Here is a 22,255-nt window from a genome sequence, read left to right as displayed (position 1 = left end):
GTAATATTCTGCCTGTAAAAGAGTTGCTTGATAGTGAAGATGTGCTCTTACTGCTAGATCCATCATGAATAATAAACATTTATGAACACAAGAAATATATATGGCATACCAATAATTGGCATTTCTGAGGAGAAATTTTCAATTGGCATTTATCTGTTTTACATTCAGTATGTACATTGTATCGTTTTATCCTTTGGTAGCACTCCACAGTTAGGTGTGTAGTTTCGCATTTTGGCCCCTGTGGATTTTTCAAATATGAGAGCTAGTGTGCAATAAAATTCATTTTTGGATAGCTGAGTATTAAAATAGCCTTTGTATATGGTTTATATGAACATCAAGATTATGTAATGTATGTAATATAGGCTGTTTTCTGTATGACAGTCTGTATTTGAATGTCCATACCATACATTGGTCCGGCAATTATTGTAATGTTTTTTTCCAACTTTTTATCGCACGAACTTTGTGATTGGATTTTACGAAAAATGAGGCGAAAGACACCCATTTTTTATTTGATCATTAGGAAGATTTATGAAAACAGTTTCTAAAAAGGTATCACTCAAAGGCATTGAAATTCTAGTTTGATCCAAATTTTGGGGGGATATGTGACATGTCCACCCCCCTTTTTGCTATACTTTATGGTAAATAATTAAATGCAGAATGTTGCAATGGATACACATAAAAGGAATTAATTTTCACTCTTTTAACTTTTGAAAATCAAATCTATGGAATATACTGATTACATACATATGCACATGTACAACACAAACAGTTAGGTTAATGTATTAGAAATCCAGGAATAGGAGATGATAAAACATTTTGTGGCTCATTTTTAATTTTTTTTTCTAACTGTGGAGTGCTACCTTATGGCACATCAGAAAGCACAGAAATGCACTTTTTAAAATAAAATTGACCACAAATCTTTAGTCTTTTATGTTCTTGTTTTAGTTCTGAAGGTAAAATATCTGCTATGAATGCAATTTATGTTTATTTGATTGTTTACTGTCCTTAGCAACCAAATATACACATTTTACACTTAGACATGTTGCGGTCTTAAATTTGTACTCCAATAGCTTCGCCATTGTAACCAAAGATTGCGCTTTATATCAGTGTATATGATATCCTCAGAATGTATCGCTTTATATTTTTGAATGCAAATCAGTCAAATAAACATTTTTAGCAGGATTTTATATTATAATTTGGCATTAATTAATTTTAATGATGCCATGCAGTACTGCTAGAAATTTATACCCTGCTTGAGAGCTTCTAAACCAAGGTTAGGTATGCTATTTACAGTTAAATTGACCTATAAGTGCTTTCAAATACCTAAAAATTGTACAATTTGTCCTCTTTTAAGGTAATTTTATGAATTTAAATTAAGATAATGGGAAAAGTTTTAGAAATTTACCCAAAACTGAGACAGACTTAAAGTTTTTCACTATGATCCAGCATTTATTTTTAAATCACTTTTTGTCGTGTTTCAACATCAACTGCTAACCTTCATAAAATCTTTATTACTGAACCAATTTTAAAAACTAAGGTACATGTACCATTTTCATCGTAACAGCTAGTAGAACACAGAAAATATAATAAAAATTGAGGCAGGAGGGGAAAAAATTCACCTTAAGGCACATCAGAATGCACAGAAATACACTTTTTAAAATAAAATTGACGACAAATCTTTAGTCTTTTATGTTCTTGTTTTAGTTCTGAAGGTAAAAAATCTGCTAGGAATGCAATTTATGTTTATTTTATTGTTTACTGTCCATAGCAACCAAATATACACATTTTGACACTTAGACATGTTGCGGTCTTAAATTTGTACTCCATTAGCTTCGCCATTGTAACCAAAGATTGCGCTTTATATGATATCCTCAGAATGTATCGCTTTATATTTTTGAATGCGAATAAGTCAAATAAACATTTTTAGCAGGATTTTATATTATAATTTGGCATTAATTAAATTTAATGATGCCAGTACTGCTAGAAATTTATACCCTGCTTGAGAGCTTCTAAACCAAGGTTAGGTATGCTATTTACAGCAAAATTGACCTATAAGTGCTTTCAAATACCTAAAAATTGTACAATTTGTCTTCTTTTAAGGTAATTTTATGATTTTAAATTAAGATAATGGGAAAAGTTTTAGAAATTGACCCAAAACTGAGACAGACTTGAAGTTTTTCACTATGATCCAGCATTTATTTTTGAATCACTTTTTGTCGCGTTTCAACATCAACTGCTAACCTTCATAAAATCTTTATTACTGAACCAATTTTAAAAACTAAGGTACCATTTTCATCATAACAGCTAGAAGAACACAGAAAATATAATAAAAATTGAGACAGGAGGGGAAAAAATTCACCTTAAGGTAGCACTCCACAGTTAGGTGTGTAGTTTCACATTTTGGCCCCTGTGGATTTTTCAAATATGAGAGGTAGTGTGCAATAAAATTCATTTTTGGATAGCTGAGTATTAAAATTGCCTTTGTATATGGTTTATATGAACATCAAGATTATGTATTGTATGTAATATAGGCTGTTTTCTGTATGACAGTCCGTATTTGAATGTCCATACCATACATTGGTCCGGCAATTATTGTAATGTTTTTTTCCAACTTTTTATCGCACGAACTTTGTGATTGGATTTTACGAAAAAATGAGGCGAAAGACACCCATTTTTTATTTGATCATTAGGAAGATTTATGAAAACAGTTTCTAAAAAGGTATCACTCAAAGGCATTGAAATTCTAGTTTGATCCAAATTTTGGGGGGATATGTGACATGTCCACCCCCCTTTTTGCAATACTTTATGGTAAATAAATGCAGAATGTTGCAATGGATACACATAAAAGGAATTAATTTTCACTCTTTTAACTTTTGAAAATCAAATCTATGGAATATACTGATTACATACATATGCACATGTACAACACAAACAGTTAGGTTAATGTATTAGAAATCCAGGAATAGGAGATGATAAAACATTTTGTGGCTCATTTTTAATTTTTTTTTCTAACTGTGGAGTGCTACCTTTATCCTTCTGTTCATGTCTGTTTAACATCTGTTCATCCATTTTATTGTCTCGCCTTGACGGAGTCAAAAAGTGAGACATAGGTATGCTGTTTCCGGCGTCAGTGGTGGCGACGGCGGTGATGGCGTCAACAATGTTTTGGTTTGTGATTAGGTCTAGTTTATGGTGAACCACAAGCGGTAGGTCAATCATATTTGGTATGCAGTTGTATAAGCATTGGCACATCTCATTTCCATGGAGATTATTTGGCCCTGCCCCCTCAGTTAGGTCTATTGACTTTGAAAACTTTTTCTTATATAACATGTATTAGTTTGTGATTAGGTCAGTTTATGGGGAACCACAAGTGGTAGGTCAATGATATTTGGTATGCAGTTGTATAAGTATTGGCATATCTCATTTCCATGGATATAATTTGGCTCCGCCCCTTAGTCATGGTCTATTGACTTTGAAATTTTTTCAAAGTTATCATGTATTAGTTTGTGATTAGGTCAGTTAAAGGGGAAACATTAGTGGTAGGCCAATGCTAATTATTATTCAGTTGTATAAGCATTGGCACATCTCATTTCCATGGAAAATATTTGGCCTCACCCCTCAGTCACAGTCTAATGACTTTGAAACTTATCTTAGTTTACATGTATTAGTTTGTGATTAGTTCAGTTTAAGATGAACTTCTAATGGTAAGTCAATGATATTTGGTATGCAAATTTATTTTCCATAGAGATTGTATAGCCTCACCCCCTCTTCATGGTTCATTGACTTTGAAACTTTTACATAGTTTACAAGTTAATGTTTGTATTTAGGTTTGGAAACGACTTATAATAAAGTAAGTCAATGGTATTTGGTATGCAGTTGTATTAGCATAGGCACATCTCATTTACATGGAGATTGTTTAGCCATGTAACTCAGTCATGATTCATTGACTTTGAATATTTGCATAACTTGTGTAAGATGTTAAAGTATTGCTATTTTGATTTCTCCTTTTGCATAATCAAAATTACAAAAAGGCGAGACATATCTCTGTGATAACAGTTAATCCGTTATATGTCTGGTATAAGTCTGTTGGTGAATTGGTCTACCAGATCTTCAATGGATATATATTAACGGACAAGTAACAGATACAAAATGGAAATGGAAAGAATGAATACTGTATAGCACGGACGCCAACTGGATGTCCATTGAAAGTTTTAGTATGCTGAAAATTTTCCACCAGAAAGATCAGATGTTGACATTTAAAACTGACACTGAATAGACATGAAAAGCACATGGAGGAATTCTTTAAACGGATATTAAGAAGGGACACCTAAAGGACATGAACGGATTGAAAAAGAATTCCCTTCAGCATCCATTTGCACTATCTGTTAAGATGTGACTGGCGCTTAATACACCTTTAGATGGAATAATAATGTGTCATTACAATGTAGTATTTTTCCTGCAATAAAACTGACTTTTCTCTTACAGAGTATATTCAAAAAGAATGGCTGAAGAAAATTGGCCAGTGAAGGTTTATATTTATGACATAAGTAAAGGAATGGCCAGGTCTTTGTCACAGGCCTTCATCGGTAAGTTAGTCAGTAGAAAGTTAATAATTTACTTAAAAGAATGCTAATGTTATCAGGGGCGGATTTAGGCGGGGGTGTGGCGGGCGTGCGCCCCCCCTAAAATTTGCAATGCATGGGTTGACTTCAACATATTTAAGTATCAGAAGAGACCATTCAATCTTTTTTAACATTCAAAGTATGTAAAACAGTCAGTTTAACAGAATCAACGTCATTACTAATCAACTGACCTACGCTTTATTAAAGTTCTAATTTTCTATAAATAACTTCAAAGGAAGGTGTCAAACGCGGAGCTGCGTTTGATGACAAATATAATAGGTTTTTAGCAGTTAAAGTAAAAACAAATGTTACATTGTATTTGCGGTTTTTATAATCAATTTGTTTGATAATCGAAGTTCCAAAACATCCCTTACTCACTTTCACAATTTCATCATGACTTGGTCAAGAAAACAGTGAGATTCTTTTATAATATCCCGGCGTAATGAAAGATAGAAATACTGTTTCAAGTGAAAGGTTAGTTTATTAATTTATTTCTCTGTGTCTATATTTATTTCTCACTTGCAACCTAAATATTTAGCCGAATTTTGTACCGTATTACTGTATGCTTGGGATCCCAAATGCATCTCATTCTGGTTTTAGTTGTTTGTGGCGAACACAGTGAAGTCTGGCACGACCTCCGAAAATCATAAAAGTAAAAAACAGATAGTATGAAATGACAATTAAAAATCGCTGGTAAAAGTAGAAATTTTCGTTTGAAAATTATATTGGTCAGGTGAGCAATTGTGATCTGTCTCGTCTCACTTTGCGTCCGTCTGTCCGCCCGTCTATCTGTAGATTTTTGTCGGGTGTGGATTAAGGCGGTTTCAGCTTGAAACTTTAATTTTTCGCTAATTTTACCACACAATAGTTCGAGATATCTACATTTCACCCCTTTGGAAGAATATTTCAATAGTTTTACCTAAAAAAAACCTTCAAAAAAATAAAACTTTGAGCCCCCCCTAAATGGAAATCCTGGATCCGCCGCTGGTTATAGACATTCAATTTTAAGCTGTCTAGTAAATGTTTATGGCATAGTATTAATTTGCTGAGGTCCAGTCGCCCAGGTCTCAGATGGTGTTTTGTTCAGTTGTGAGCTTCTCAGTAAAAGTTTACAATGTAAGAAAAGGGTATAATAATATTACAAAAGTAGAGAAATGGTCAAATGTACAACTGCTATATATCAAGAGGTAATACAATACAAGTGAAAAGAGTCACATAAAAGTTAAAACACAGAAAATGTTGGCCCAACATCAAATACTATTTTACTAATAGTTCATGTTTAACTAATGAATTCTTGAAAACAATGATTGAAACGAATTATGAAAATTTTCAAAAAAATCGTTTTAGAAAGGATTTCTAAGTAATTTTTTTTACAAATTTGTAAGAATTAAAGGAAAATGTTGAAAAATGAAAGTCTCTTATCCACATGCTAAAGATTTATTGCTTAAAGTTATTATATCAAACTAAATAAGAATTTCAAAAATTGAATCAAGAACCCATGAAGGGCATCATTTAACAACAACAATATGCACAATATGATTTGAAAAAAGAAAAACAAGAACCTAATATAATTTTATCATGTTATGGACAGGATCAGAGCCTAACACATCATGTGTCTAACTCTTATATAGCCATGATAAGTTCATAACTATTACAGCATATCTTATAATAAACAAATATATATTCCAGGAAAACAGATAAATGGTGTATGGCACACAGGAATTGTAGCTTATGGTCAGGAATATTATTTTGGTGGAATGGGAGGAATAGAATCTTGCCGACCAGTAAGTACATGTATAGCTCTTTCTCTAATTATTACCAAATTAATGCTTTGCCCAATTATAATGGAACAGTCAGGCATGTAGCTCCCTATACACCAACACGCAGTTGCGTGCACATCAATTCGGCATGCCAAAAAAAATGGCATAATTAAAATTTATAAATTATTGCGAACCCAATGATACTTTTCCACAGATTCACATGCAAGTTGCCTGTCTATTTAAACTTTTGTAAGTTCTTCAGTCCCATCTAACAAATAAAACAGCTATTGTTCTCTGTGTAGTTTATTCAATGGTACCTTTAAATTTCTTTCAAGAGAAATCTATCACTCATTGATTAATTTACCTGAACAAAAAATTGATCTGTCAATGATGAAAATACATGTACAAAAATGTACAAATAAGGAATCACAAAACTGCATGTGAGGGTATAGTTTGTCGGTCTCGATGGTCGAGAGACCCGCGGTAGCTCACCCGCGTCTTATGTGAGACTCGTCGATGAAAATTTCACCCACGTAAAAATTTGATGTTGTATTTATTCAATATGAATAACACAATTTCAATTTGATTTTTATAAACTGATTTAAAATTTAAAAGTTGATTTCTGATCAAATTTCAATATTTTATCTATTAAAATTTGCTTTTTTGTGTGTTCACAAATAAAACTTGAAAATGATAATGTTTAAATAAATGTCTTCATAAATGTATTCTTTATAACTGAACAACCAAAAAATATGCAAATTCTTTGAAACAGTAGTAAAAAAAATTCTGAAATAAACTTTTATAATTGAATCAGTTTTTATATTGAACAGATTGTGCATATTGATTTTAGTATACTTAAATTTTGACAGGGAGGAACAGTGTTAGGCCAACCAGACCAAATAGAACATTTGGGAACAACACAGATACCTAAAGAAATGTTCCATAATTATTTGCTAGAGTTAGGACAGTCAACTTTCAGGTATTTAAAGTTCTAAGGAGTTTCTATAAAATCAGTTAAAACTAGTGACTATTTTCATTTTTAAATTAAAAAAATTAAAAAGTGATTTAGAAGTCTCTGTATATTTTTTTAACTAAAAATATCTTGTATCATAATAAAAGTAAGTTCTAATTATTTTCAGACCACATGATTATCATCTCCTAGAACATAACTGTAATAACTTTAGTTCTGAGGTTGCTCAGTTTCTGACGGGACAAGACATTCCATCACATATAACATCACTTCCTGCTGAAGTTATGAGCACGTAAGTTTATATTTAGTTCTGAACCAACCAAAAAATTCTAACATTGGTATTTGCTGTGTACCAGTCAAAATAATGCACAAAAATATATACCAAAAAATTCTAACATTGGTATTTGCTGTGTACCAGTCAAAATAATGCACAAAAAAATATTTCTAACATTGGTATTTGCTGTGTACCAGTCAAAATAATGCACAAAAATATATATATTATATATATATATATATTTTGTGCATTATTTTGACTGAAATATATATATTATATATATATATATTTTTGTGCATTATTTTGACTGGTACACAGCAAATACCAGTCAAAATAATGCACAAACAAATATTTCTAACATTGGTATTTGCTGTGTACCAGTCAAAATAATGCACAAAAATATATATTATTAACCAAAAAATTCTAACATTGGTATTTGCTGTGTACCAGTCAAAATAATGCACAAAAATATATATATATATATAATATATATATTTGTAAGTACGTCTGAGTCAGTGACAACCCTACAACAGATGTATCCATCGGATCGCCATCAATGATGGTGATACATGGCTGTGATCATAATGTATATACAACTCGTCTAAACATCAACCCAACAATGTTAGATCTGTAAATTTGCTTTCGCAAATTTTTGGTTCTTCCCTCGCCGGGATTCGAACCCATGCTACTGTGATATCGTGACACCAAATCGCCTGCACTGCAGCCGTCCCGCTAGACCACACGACCACCTGGGCTCTATAAAAGAGCTTTCGGTGGGCATGTGTTACCTTTCCACGTCAGTTTTAATCTAGCGGCGTACTACAGTACATGATATATAAGGCATGAAGATGTTATTGTAACAGATCAGCTAAATTATCTATAGTAAAGGATCCTACAAATTAATGTAAGATACAGTCACAGAAAATAATTATATTCATAAGTACGTCTGAGTCAGTGACAACCCTACAACAGATGTATCCATCGGATCGCCATCAATGATGGTGATACATGGCTGTGATCATAATGTATATACAACTCGTCTAAACATCAACCCAACAATGTTAGATCTGTAAATTTGCTTTCGCAAATTTTTGGTTCTTCCCTCGCCGGGATTCGAACCCATGCTACTGTGATATCGTGACACCAAATCGCCTGCACTGCAGCCGTCCCGCTAGACCACACGACCACCTGGGCTCTATAAAAGAGCTTTCGGTGGGCATGTGTTACCTTTCCACGTCAGTTTTAATCTAGCGGCGTACTACAGTACATGATATATAAGGCATGAAGATGTTATTGTAACAGATCAGCTAAATTATCTATAGTAAAGGATCCTACAAATTAATGTAAGATACAGTCACAGAAAATAATTATATTCATAAGTACGTCTGAGTCAGTGACAACCCTACAACAGATGTATCCATCGGATCGCCATCAATGATGGTATATATATAATATATATATTTGTGAACATTGGTATTTGCTGTGTACCAGTCAAAATAATGCACAAAAATATATATATATATATATAATATATATTTTTGTGCATTATTTTGACTGGTACACAGCAAATACCAATAGTATTTGCTGTGTACCAGTCAAAATAATGCACAAAAATATATATTATTAACCAAAAAATTCTAACATTGGTATTTGCTGTGTACCAGTCAAAATAATGCACAAAAATATATATTATTAACCAAAAAATTCTAACATTGGTATTTGCTGTGTACCAGTCAAAATAATGCACAAAAATATATATTATTAACCAAAAAATTCTAACATTGGTATTTGCTGTGTACCAGTCAAAATAATGCACAAAAATATATATATATATATAATATATATATTTGTATATATATAATATATATATTTGTGAACATTGGTATTTGCTGTGTACCAGTCAAAATAATGCACAAAAATATATATATATATATATAATATATATTTTTGTGCATTATTTTGACTGGTACACAGCAAATACCAATGTTAGAAATATTTTTTTGTGCATTATTTTGACTGGTACACAGCAAATACCAATGTTAGAATTTTTTGGTTAATAATATATTTTTTTGTGCATTATTTTGACTGGTACACAGCAAATACCAATGTTAGAATTTTTTGGTTAATAATTTTTTAAGAATTTTTTGGTTGGTTCAGAACTAAATATATATATATATACGGTATATTATCATCATGAACTTGCATGTTATATTTCCTGCTGGACATTAAACATTTCTTTATCAATCAATCAATCAAACTTAAAAGATTCAAAATTTGCAGTTATTGACTTGCAATGATGCCACAAAGATTCATAAGAGACCCCTTGAAAAAATCATTGTTAAAAGCCTTTTGGTGACCTATAACTGCTTACATCCTTACATTTGGACTCTGGATAGCAGTCTCATTCACAATCTTTCCATAACTCCTTATTTCTGTATTTTGGCTTTACCGATGCATTCTCATGAAATATTCAGTGAAGTCGCTTATTCTAAAAAATATTGGACCAGTCTGGTGTAAATATCAGTGTTTCAATTATATTATAAAAAATCCTCTTTTTTTTAACCGGATTTTTGTGACAAAAATGTCGGTTATTGATTTGGGGATGTATGGCGGTCGGGCTGTCGGGTGGGTGGGCTGCAATCAAATGTTGTCCATGCATTAACTCATGAACTGTTCAACCAAAGCTTTTAAAATTTTAATATGTTATTACTGACAACTATACGAAGGTCAAGTTCAATAACGGCGATTTTGACTTTTACCGTTCAGGATTTATGGTTCTTGAAAGATTGAAAAATGGAGTTTCCAGTCGTGTCCGTGCATTTACGCATGAACTATTCTACCAAAGCTTCCCAAATTTTAATATGTTGTTACTAATGACAGAATGGAGGTCAAGTTCAATAATGACGAATTTTACTTTTACCGTTCAGGAGTTGTGGTTCTTGAAAGATTGTAAAATGGCGTTTCCATTCACGTTGTTGCATTTACCCATGAACCATTCAATCTCAAATTTTGATATGTTGATACTGATGACAAAATGGAGGTCAAATTTGATATTGACGATTTTCACTTTTACCATTCATCAGTAATGGTTCTTGTGATATTGCCAGGACACAAATAAATGTTAATAAATCAGGTTTGCTGTTGTTGTGACAGCCTCTTGTCTAAGGATTCCTTTAAACTACTAATACAATGAAGTAAAATATGAGAGGTGAAATTTTTCATGCATGAATATATATTAAATTTTTGATAAATATATACATATTTATAATTAGACCACTAGGACAGATGATAAAACCTCTGATAGATACAATGTCAGTCCAGCCCAGTGGAGGACATTCTGTGTTCAGTCAACAAGAATTGAATACCATGTCATCTGGATCCCAGAAAGTGGAACAAGCACCTGTTCCTCCAGTCCAACAGGGTAAGAGTCAACAGGAAACAGTACCAGAGGCTACAGCAGGGAACAGTTTACCAGGATCTGCCAACAGCAGTAGATCAGATACATCAAACTTTGATCCTTCCTCTGAGGAAGAGACGGACATGTATGAGCCATATGTTTACACAGAGGTTAGTACCTTTGTTTATTATACTGAATTTAAAATTACTGAAAATTCTAAATGTATTACTGTAAAGAGTAACATACTGTCATAGATACAGAAAAGTTTAAATCCATGAATAATCATGGTTTTGTAGGAAATAAAAATTATGTGACACACAGAAGGTATTTCTATATAAAAACTGCACATTCAGGTCAAATTATTAGTGAAGCCATATCAATAACCAGTTTTGTCATTATAGAGTTAGACAACTAAAAGTATTTTTGTACTAATTTACATTTCAAAATGTACAAATAAATTATATACTAGGAGGTATTTAACAATCTTGACTACCGATGATGATCTCGCACTGCATGCATGAATTGATGAATTGATATAAAACTTTGGTTAGAAACCTCAAAACTGTTTTGCTCACTATTCATTATTATTAAGTTGTTGATAATACTAATAAAAGAAGATGGTGGGTGGACATCAATCACCTTTAAAACACAATCAAACCAAATAAAGAGATTTAGAAACACCTCTCTTCTCAAAGAACAGTAATTTTTATTGTTTTTTATTTTAGCCAATACCTGATTTACAGACTCTTAAAGATAAAATAGGGAGCAAACTGACCACTAAAAATTTAGAATCATTAGATGATATGTATGAATATTTATCTCTAAAAGATAAATCTCAGTGGTCTCTGGGTAAAGATCATATACAGTCCATACATACAGTGATTGGTGATGGGAGGATGGGAGATGATGTCAGAGTGGGCGTGTATAAACTTCTACAAGCTCTTGTTCTATTCGAGGATTTTATTACATTGTTACAACATGAACCAACAGAAATGATTAAGAATATTGTACAGCATTATGATCAGTTGACAGACACTGTACATACAGCCATACTAAAATTAGTAAGTTACACTTAAAAGTCAGGTTGAAGTAATTTAAGTGTCCTATAAAATTCTAATTCATCATGCTGGTTGAATTAAAAGAGACAAATATAAACCAGCATTTCAAAAATATGGAAACATGTTATTTATAGACAAATTTTCATTGAAGTTATTGCTTCATGGGTTTCATTTTGACATCATAAATGCTCTGTTGTACAAAATCTTAAAATGTGAAGTTTACAATTAATCATCAGATGTCAGTGATCAACTTCAACTTAGTGGTACAAAAAACTCATTATAGATACCAGGATTAACATTTTATATGGTTAAGGCATTTATAATTGGAATATTTTTCATGTAACAAAACCCAAACACAAACTTGTTAGTTTAAAACACTTATATAGATTTGGTAGTAATGAAGGATGTTTTTTTCAGCTTACCAATTTAACCAGCACACAGAAAGGACAAGAATTTGTAATGACAGAATCGGAGGATGAGAGTAGTCTATCTTATTTGACCAGCCAGTTCTGTATTAATTGTATCTTGTCAGATAAGTCAGAAGTCAACAACTTAATAGCTACAGCAGTGTATAACTTGTGTAGATATCAGGTTTGTAATAGCTACAGCAGTGTATAACTTGTGTAGATATCAGGTTTGTAATAGCTACAACAGTGTATAACTTGTGTAGATATCAGGTTTGTAATAGCTACAGCAGTGTATAACTTGTGTAGATATCAGGTTTGTAATATCTACAGCAGTGTATAACTTGTGTAGATATCAGGTTTGTAATAGCTACAGCAGTGTATAACTTGTGTAGATATCAGGTTTGTAATAGCTACAACAGTGTATAACTTGTGTAGATACCAGGTTTGTAAAAGCTACAGCAGTGTATAACTTGTGCAGATATCAGGTTTGTAATAGCTACAGCAGTGTATAACTTGTGCAGATATCAGGTTTGTAATAGCTACAACAGTGTATAACTTGTGTAGATACCAGGTTTGTAATAGCTACAACAGTGTATAACTTGTGTAGATACCAGGTTTGTAATAGCTACAGCAGTGTATAACTTGTGTAGATATCACATTTGTAATAGCTACAGCAGTGTATAACTTGTGTAGATATCACGTTTGTAATAGCTACAGCAGTGTATAACTTGTGTAGATGTCAGGTTTGTAATAGCTACAGCAGTGTATAACTTGTGTAGATATCAGGTTTGTAATAGCTACAGCAGTGTATAACTTGTGTAGATATCAGGTTTGTAATAGCTACAGCAGTGTATGACTTGTGTAGATACCAGGTTTGTAATAGCTACAGCAGTGTATAACTTGTGTAGATACCAGGTTTGTAATAGCTACAACAGTGTATAACTTGTGTAGATACCAGGTTTGTAATAGCTACAGCAGTGTATAACTTGTGTAGATATCAGGTTTGTAATAGCTACAGCAGTGTATAACTTGTGTAGATACCAGGTTTGTAATAGCTACAGCAGTGTATAACTTGTGTAGATATCACGTTTGTAATAGCTACAGCAGTGTATAACTTGTGTAGATATCAGGTTTGTAATAGCTACAGCAGTGTATAACTTGTGTAGATACCAGGTTTGTAATAGCTACAACAGTGTATAACTTGTGTAGATGTCAGGTTTGTAATAGCTACAGCAGTGTATAACTTGTGTAGATGTCAGGTTTGTAATAGCTACAGCAGTGTATAACTTGTGTAGATGTCAGGTTTGTAATAGCTACAGCAGTGTATAACTTGTGTAGATACCAGGTTTGTAATAGCTACAGCAGTGTATAACTTGTGTAGATACCAGGTTTGTAATAGCTACAGCAGTGTATAACTTGTGTAGATACCAGGTTTGTAATAGCTACAGCGGTGTATAACTTGTGTAGATATCAGGTTTGTTATAGCTACAGCAGTGTATAACTTGTGTAGATATCAGGTTTGTAATAGCTACAGCAGTGTATAACTTGTGTAGAAATCAGGTTTGTTATAGCTACTGCAGTGTATAACTTGTGTAGATATCAGGTTTGTAATAGCTACAGCAGTGTATAACTTGTGTAGATATCAGGTTTGTAATAGCTACAGCAGTGTATAACTTGTGTAGATATCAGGTTTGTAATAGCTACAGCAGTGTATAACTTGTGTAGATACCAGGTTTGTAATAGCTACAGCAGTGTATAACTTGTGTAGATATCAGGTTTGTAATAGCTACAGCAGTGTATAACTTGTGTAGATACCAGGTTTGTAATAGCTACAACAGTGTATAACTTGTGTAAATATCAGGTTTGTAATAGCTACAACAGTGTATAACTTGTGTAGATACCAGGTTTGTAATAGCTACAGCAGTGTATAACTTGTGTAGATACCAGGTACCAGGTTTGTAATAGCTACAGCAGTGTATAACTTGTGTAGATATCACGTTTGTAATAGCTACAGCAGTGTATAACTTGTGTAGATATCAGGTTTGTAATAGCTACAGCAGTGTATAACTTGTGTAGATACCAGGTTTGTAATAGCTACAACAGTGTATAACTTGTGTAGATGTCAGGTTTGTAATAGCTACAGCAGTGTATAACTTGTGTAGATGTCAGGTTTGTAATAGCTACAGCAGTGTATAACTTGTGTAGATGTCAGGTTTGTAATAGCTACAGCAGTGTATAACTTGTGTAGATATCAGGTTTGTAATAGCTACAGCAGTGTATAACTTGTGTAGAAATCAGGTTTGTAATAGCTACAGCAGTGTATAACTTGTGTAGATATCAGGTTTGTAATAGCTACAGCAGTGTATAACTTGTGTAGATATCAGGTTTGTAATAGCTACAGCAGTGTATAACTTGTGTAGATATCAGGTTTGTAATAGCTACAGCAGTGTATAACTTGTGTAGATATCAGGTTTGTAATAGCTACAGCAGTGTATAACTTGTGTAGATACCAGGTTTGTAATAGCTACAGCAGTGTATAACTTGTGTAGATATCAGGTTTGTAATAGCTACAGCAGTGTATAACTTGTGTAGATATCAGGTTTGTAATAGCTACAACAGTGTATAACTTGTGTAGATATCAGGTTTGTAATAGCTACAACAGTGTATAACTTGTGTAGATACCAGGTTTGTAATAGCTACAGCAGTGTATAACTTGTGTAGATACCAGGTACCAGGTTTGTAATAGCTACAGCAGTGTATAACTTGTGTAGATACCAGGTTTGTAATAGCTACAGCAGTGTATAACTTGTGTAGATATCAGGTTTGTAATAGCTACAGCAGTGTATAACTTGTGTAGATATCAGGTTTGTAATAGCTACAGCAGTGTATAACTTGTGTAGATGTCAGGTTTGTAATAGCTACAGCAGTGTATAACTTGTGTAGATATCAGGTTTGTAATATCGACAGCAGTGTATAACTTGTGTAGATATCAGGTTTGTAATAGCTACAGCAGTGTATAACTTGTGTAGATATCAGGTTTGTAATAGCTACAACAGTGTATAACTTGTGTAGATATCAGGTTTGTAATATCTACAGCAGTGTATAACTTGTGTAGATATCAGGTTTGTAATAGCTACAGCAGTGTATAACTTGTGTAGATATCAGGTTTGTAATAGCTACAGCAGTGTATAACTTGTGTAGATATCAGGTTTGTAATAGCTACAGCAGTGTATAACTTGTGTAGATACCAGGTTTGTAATAGCTACAGCAGTGTATAACTTGTGTAGATATCAGGTTTGTAATAGCTACAGCAGTGTATAACTTGTGTAGATATCAGGTTTGTAATAGCTACAGCAGTGTATAACTTGTGTAGATATCAGGTTTGTAATAGCTACAACAGTGTATAACTTGTGTAGATATCAGGTTTGTAATAGCTACAGCAGTGTATAACTTGTGTAGATACCAGGTTTGTATGTTGTACATTTTGCTGCTTTTTCTTTTTCTTTAAATGTCAGAATTAGACCTCTTAAAAAATCTGTTATGTTAAAACACCAATTTTGAGTTCTTCCTCCTTCAAAGAGTTACAAATGCTTTGATTTCAGTATTAGACCTCTTAAAAAACTGTTATGTTAAAACACCAATTTTGAGTTCTTCCTCCTTCAAAGAATTACAAATGCTTTGTCATAGTTTTGTAAAGTCACAACAAAATTCATTGGATACCACAGATTAAAAGTTTTTTTGCTCCACTTACAAAAGTAGAGGGGTATTAGTTGTTTTTTTTTTTGGTCTGTGCATCTATTTGTTTGTCCATGTGTCCCGCTTCAGGTTAAAGGTTTTGGTCAAGGTAGTTTTTCATGAAGTTGAAGTGCAATTAACTTGAAATTTAGTACACATGTTCCTTATGATATGATCTTTTCTATGGACACATTCTTGTTTGTAAATGTCTAAAGGTCAGTCTCAAACCCAGCAGTGGTATGTACATAATACATACAGGAGCAACTTAAAAAAAAGATCCATAAAAATGACACAGCTAATATGCAGTAATAGCGAAACTTTTGATAATCTAAGTAATCTTTTTTTTTTTTGGAGTGGGGATTTGTTGGATAACATTTTATGTTCAATTATCAATCTTTATACCATGAATAATGGTTCTCTTGGCAGTGGCTTCCATATTGAATACCACTTTACTAAACATTATTGTATACCACAAGTTAGAATTAAGTTTGGCATTTACGTAAATATTCAAGAGGTATATATGACATGTATGAGCAAAAATGCTTAAATTTGAATTTCTAGATAAATTTTCAAAATTGAAAATACTACCAGTAGTGTTATTTATAGATTATAGTTTATATCCTTTGTTACATCATCTGTTTTAGATTATTATGGAGGCAATATATATGTTTTACACAATTATTTGCTATTTTCAGATACCAGAGGCACATCAGATAGAAATAGGTAGTGCTGTATTAGAATGTTTACAGAGAGATTTATCAGAACAAACAGGTTTGTATAAATCTTTTGATACTGCTATCATTTATTTATTTAGATGTTTTTAAATCCAACATAATTGCAATACTTTAAGGTTTTAACATATTAACCAACAAATTGTGACTCCATTAGTGAGATTATCATATAAAAATGGAAGCAGGTTATAATTTAAAAGAATAAAGGAATAGATATTTTATTCAGCTAGAATTTAGTATTCCCAGTAAGTACTTACTTATGATAACCCTCACAGTGTGTAGTATACAAGTGGATCTTACATGAAGACCAAATGAAAAGTCATTTGCATATAAAATGTAGTGTGGTATTGATAATTTTCACTAAATATTTTAATGATTGATTTTTGGACTGACTTTTTCATTTAAATTTTCAGATATTTTTCCAGACTTTGTCGAAACTTGTAAGTTTAGTTGTGTCTTATGCAGAGTTGTCTCTCTTGTATTTTAAATGATGTTAAATTTTCTCTTTTTAGCATTCCATCTTTTAACATCCTTGTTGCTGTTGATGAAGAATAATGCAGAGGTATATATCTTATTTTGCCAGAAGTATCTAAGAGATTTTTTCATCACTTGGCCCTCAGCTAGCAATAAAAATATTCAAAACCACTAGGCTAAATAAAATCAAACACTCCATAGGATTTTACTTAGAATTAAAAAAAAAATTACAGAACTTTATGATTAAATTTTAAGCTTAAATTTTAACATATAATCTAATGCAAAAAACATTTCAAGTATAAAAATAAAATGTATAGTCGCCGTCAGCTGAAATTCGTAGCGGTTATCGGTAAAAATAATCTAAACTATCAATCGCGTTCACTCGAGATATAGTTTTTCACATTTCATTCATAAATCGCAAAAAGAAAAACCACTACTGACCTACCTTTTAAGTGATCGCACTGTAATAATCCTGTAAATAGGAAATAGAGTTTTTTTTTTTATTGGAAACCACTTCATATGGTGGATATTAGAGTTCTTTCTAAAATAAATTTAATGTCTGACTGAACAGTCCTTGTCATACACTACTTGAAATGTCTTCTCTGAAACCCTGGAATAAATTTGAAGCCACTTTAACATGAATGATAAAGACCATATCGGACACTACTTTACAAAAGTATTTGTGTCCATAGGAGACCATTCCCTGTAAGTGTACAACTAATTGACTTTTTTGTGAGAGTGACATATCAGTTTTATTGTTGTTTTAAAAACAAAAAGATAAATATAACATGTATTTCTAAACTTGAAATTTTGTGTTACAGATGTGTGACTTGGCCAGTATTGTTGGAATGAACTGCTCACAACATGAAAAATTATCACCTCGAGTAAAAGAACTGTGTAGTAAAGCCCAGGAATTCTCAGCATTGTGATATTTATGATGATAAATAATATATGAAGAACAATATCAAAACTTGATGTACATTGAACTGTTTTTACAGTTCTCATCATGGAGATTTTTTTAAAGATATTTGTAGTATCATCGCATTACCCTATTTTGAATGTTACTTAAACTGTGCCAATATAGAAGAAAAATGTAAAAAATATGTCAAAACACTATTTTTTATGCAATATTTGTATCCTTTTTTATTTTTTCAAAACACTACTAGATTTTTTCCGTTTGATTCCCTGTTGTGTGCTTCAATAGTGGTTAAAAAAAATTGACAGAAGATTTTAAAAAAGCATGAGTAGTTTATTTAAGGGACACAGTAGTAGCCTTGAAAAGTTCTTGTGACCTGTATGCCCCCTGCAGCTACCAAAAACGTTTTTCTATGTAGATTTGAATTTTACATAAGGTTAATATATCATAATTTGCATACAGTATTTTTTCTTGTAATTACAAATTAAATGTTGTTTTTTAAATTCCAAATAGACTGTGCCAGTTGATATTATGGGAGCAAAGAAATCACTTTGTTTTAAATTTGATTTCTCATTTTACAAGATTTATTATACATATTTTATTATCACCACTTAAGGATGTACTTAAGTGAAATTAAATAAATCAAGAATTTAAAATGATACTATAAGCTGGAAGAGTATTGGTTAAGGATCAAAATAAGCTAAAAATATAGGTCATGGAGCTCCTTTTCAAGATACATTTGTAATTGATTTATATTTTTATTTTATATTTGCATTGGTATTATTTGGGTCTCAAATCAAAAGAAAGAAAATCAAGAATATGCTTAAAAGTTGTCAAATTACCTTTTATGAGCTATTAAGTCTTTTTCTGTGGCATAGCTAGGTCATTTTAACGTGTACCTACCCTCGACAAGGGTCTTAGGATCCAAAGTGGGTCCAGGACAAAGCAACGGGTGGAAGTGGGTTCAAGTGGGTGAAGCACCCGAAAGCTAACAAGTTATGGAGAATGATACCATTCCTGTCGTTTGTTTTTTCGATGACATGAACATGAAATACTTAATTTTTAGATATGTTCAGGTGCAATATTAAAATTGGTAAAGGGTCCCTGGTTCTGGCTTGGGATTTCTACCCTCAAAACGTGAATCCAGTTATCAGTCCATTACAGGATTTAAATAAAAATCAACATTTTTTTTTATATATATTTGTTCTTGATCTGCAATATTAACTTCTGCCCTAATTTCATGACAATCTATGAAGGTTTATAAAACTATCATGTAAAACAAATCTTAGACCATCTGGTAATTGCGTAAAGATAAGTTTGTTTGTCAGTATGATACTGAAAAATGAACAAAAAAAATTTACTTTCAAAATTATGCTCCAGACACAAAATCATAAAAAGCTTCTGATAAAATTTCATAAAATTTGGTGAAGGTTTGACAAAATAACTGACGTGTAACAAACTTTAACCCCAGACTTAAACTACTTGTTAACTGCAAAAAAAAATCCTTTTATCAGTAAAATACAGGAAAATTAAACATATAATTCTGTCTTATGTAATAATGCTGTATTTTCACTGGATGAGAGAAATGATACTTTTTACAAATTTCCATATCTTGAGATTTTCTTTTCTCTGCCGTTGTATTTGTCATTAGGGAATTCCATTTGTGACTTCTACTCTATTTGCTAGCAAAGCTCAAACCAAAGAGCATTCAGTGGAATTAAACAAGTATGTTTTATATTGTCTTATCGGGGCCTTTTATAGCTGACTATGAGGTATGGGCTTTGCTCATTGTTGAAGGCCGTACGGTGACCTATAGTTGTTAATGTCTGTGTCATTTTGGTCTTTTGTGGATAGTTGTCTCATTGGCAATCATACCACATCTTCTTTTTTATATATTATGCTTACAAGGGGTATTTGCTAAAAATACCGGTTGAAAGATAAAAAAAATCCTTTCGCCTAATGGATCTGAAAGTTTGTTTATCTCTGAACCGGTGTGTTTGGCAAATACCCCTTGTAAGCATGATATAATTGTATAAAATTTCATTCTTGTGCTTTGGATACTCTTTTGATCATAAACAGTTTCTGTCAAACTTCCATAAAATTTCACGAAAACTTACTCACATACTGAACTAAATATTGACGCAGCCGACGAAATTTAGGATCGCTATGTCACAGACTCAACAAAAATGCAAACCACATAACAAATCTCAGCAGAACAAATATATAATATGATACCATTTGGTTGAAAGTAAATTAGGTCATTTTTATTTGTGCAATAACAAGCCGTTGAAGAACAAATCAAGACCGATATGCTTTTAATCCATTCTTTTTATTTTAATTAGATTGAAATATATTTTGTTTTATGAAAATTCAAGTGTACGCCCAGGCTTTTTGACCTATACGTAGATATGCACATGTTATATTAAAAGATAAATAGGTGTTATGGGGCAAAATATTTTACCTTGTATCATATTGAAAAACAACAAAAAAAACCCACAAATTTCAAAATCTCACCAAAGTACATCCTTAAACCATATATTTGTTGAGTAACCATGGCAAAGGTCTGTTATATCATGACATGTGAAATATGTTTTGAAGTTTTGCTATCTTTGTTATTTATTTGAAAATAAAATGTAATAAAGAATGTTAAATGGTTTGATACTTCTTTGAGCTGACCATGTGTGGTCGATATCAACTACCTTTGAATGTCCAGCAAAAACATATGTCTGTTTTGGTATATCATATAGATTCTACCACTGCATCGAGTGTGATACGATATTTATCCACTCAAGACAGTTAAATTTTTTAAAATTTAACTGTCGAGAGTGGATAAATATCATATCACACGAGATTTGGTGGTAGAATCTGTTTTTCTAATGATTTTCAAGCAATACGCAGGCAAACGTATTCCTTCTTTGCGACTGATCTGCAAAAAGATGTGTTCTTTCTATGTGATGTCATCAGGCATGGTTGCCTTTTTTCATGCAGTCACATTAGGAAATTCAGAGGAAACAATACAATTGGATGTCATAATTGGATTTTAACCAATGAAGAACTGAGATCAAACGAACCACACGTTGATTAAATTTTTTTATACAATGGGTACAGAAAGGGATAAATTGATGAAGAATTAGAGAAAAGGTGTTTTTTTGGCAATTCATACTTTGTAGATAGATGGGTTATGATGTTAAGTTTCCATTTGGCACATGTCTCTTGTTCTTGATTCTTAATTGCTGTAGTTGGCAAAACCTCTCAGAATTTAGGTACTCAATACTCTTCAACTTTATACTTGATTTTGCTTTTTTGTTTTAACATCTATTCAAGCATCACTGAGGAGTCTTGTAGATGAAAAGCATATCTGGCATACAAAATTTTAAGCCTGGTATCTGTGATAAGTTTAATTGGTTGCTGCCACTGCTGTTGTAGGGTATCATCAGCCCAGTAGTGCGAGTCTGGTATATTTAATGTCTTTTTTTATGGTTTAATAAACCTCCTGTAAATGATGTTGTTTCGGGATTAGATTTTTTACTTGCAGTGAGAAATAGTATGTGCTCCATATGTGTTTGGCTGCATTGTAATGTAATAGTAAGATAAACTTTACATATGGATTGGATATATGATGCACACAACTGTCTGATAGGAGTCATCCGACCAAGATCTCTTTTCATGGTTCATTGATCAATAAAACTGAGAATGGAAATGGGGAATGGGGAATGTTCAGTTTTTTGGGCATTTCCTTTGTTACCATTAAAAGAACTAGTTTACAAAATTTCAGGTCTGTTTTTTTTTTTAATACTAAAAGCAATAGGTCAACTATAATTAGTCTATGGAATGATGGTAAGGTGTACATTCTGTAGGTAGGTGTCAATTGTCCTTGGCCTGGTTTTCATGGTTCATTGGTCAGTGATAAG

General features: G+C 32.2%; 2 protein-coding genes across 3 annotated transcripts in view; one reads left to right on the top strand and one right to left on the bottom strand.

The window, feature by feature from the left end:
• The window catches only part of LOC139489635 (uncharacterized), a 30,481-nt gene extending 11,943 nt beyond the window's left edge, over positions 1–18,538 (top strand). For both annotated transcript variants that reach the window (XM_071276261.1, XM_071276262.1), the window contains exons 2-11: positions 4,486–4,586; positions 6,312–6,406; positions 7,252–7,361; positions 7,522–7,644; positions 10,899–11,193; positions 11,749–12,084; positions 12,499–12,672; positions 16,919–16,994; positions 17,467–17,516; positions 18,250–18,538. In XM_071276261.1, coding sequence (XP_071132362.1) covers positions 4,486–4,586; positions 6,312–6,406; positions 7,252–7,361; positions 7,522–7,644; positions 10,899–11,193; positions 11,749–12,084; positions 12,499–12,672; positions 16,919–16,994; positions 17,467–17,516; positions 18,250–18,357 — 1,468 coding nt within the window. In that variant the 3' untranslated portion in view covers positions 18,358–18,538. The remainder of the gene's footprint in view (positions 1–4,485; positions 4,587–6,311; positions 6,407–7,251; positions 7,362–7,521; positions 7,645–10,898; positions 11,194–11,748; positions 12,085–12,498; positions 12,673–16,918; positions 16,995–17,466; positions 17,517–18,249) is intronic.
• Positions 1–22,255, bottom strand: part of LOC139489648 (leucine-rich melanocyte differentiation-associated protein-like) — a 511,226-nt gene that overhangs the window by 447,072 nt on the left and 41,899 nt on the right. The gene's annotated exons all lie outside the window — the stretch shown is intronic.

This window comes from Mytilus edulis, chromosome 9 (genome assembly GCF_963676685.1).
Source record: "Mytilus edulis chromosome 9, xbMytEdul2.2, whole genome shotgun sequence".
NCBI classification, from domain to species: domain Eukaryota; kingdom Metazoa; phylum Mollusca; class Bivalvia; order Mytilida; family Mytilidae; genus Mytilus; species Mytilus edulis.
Note: the sequence above shows the minus strand (reverse complement) of the source record. Positions and strands in the feature narration are given on the sequence as shown.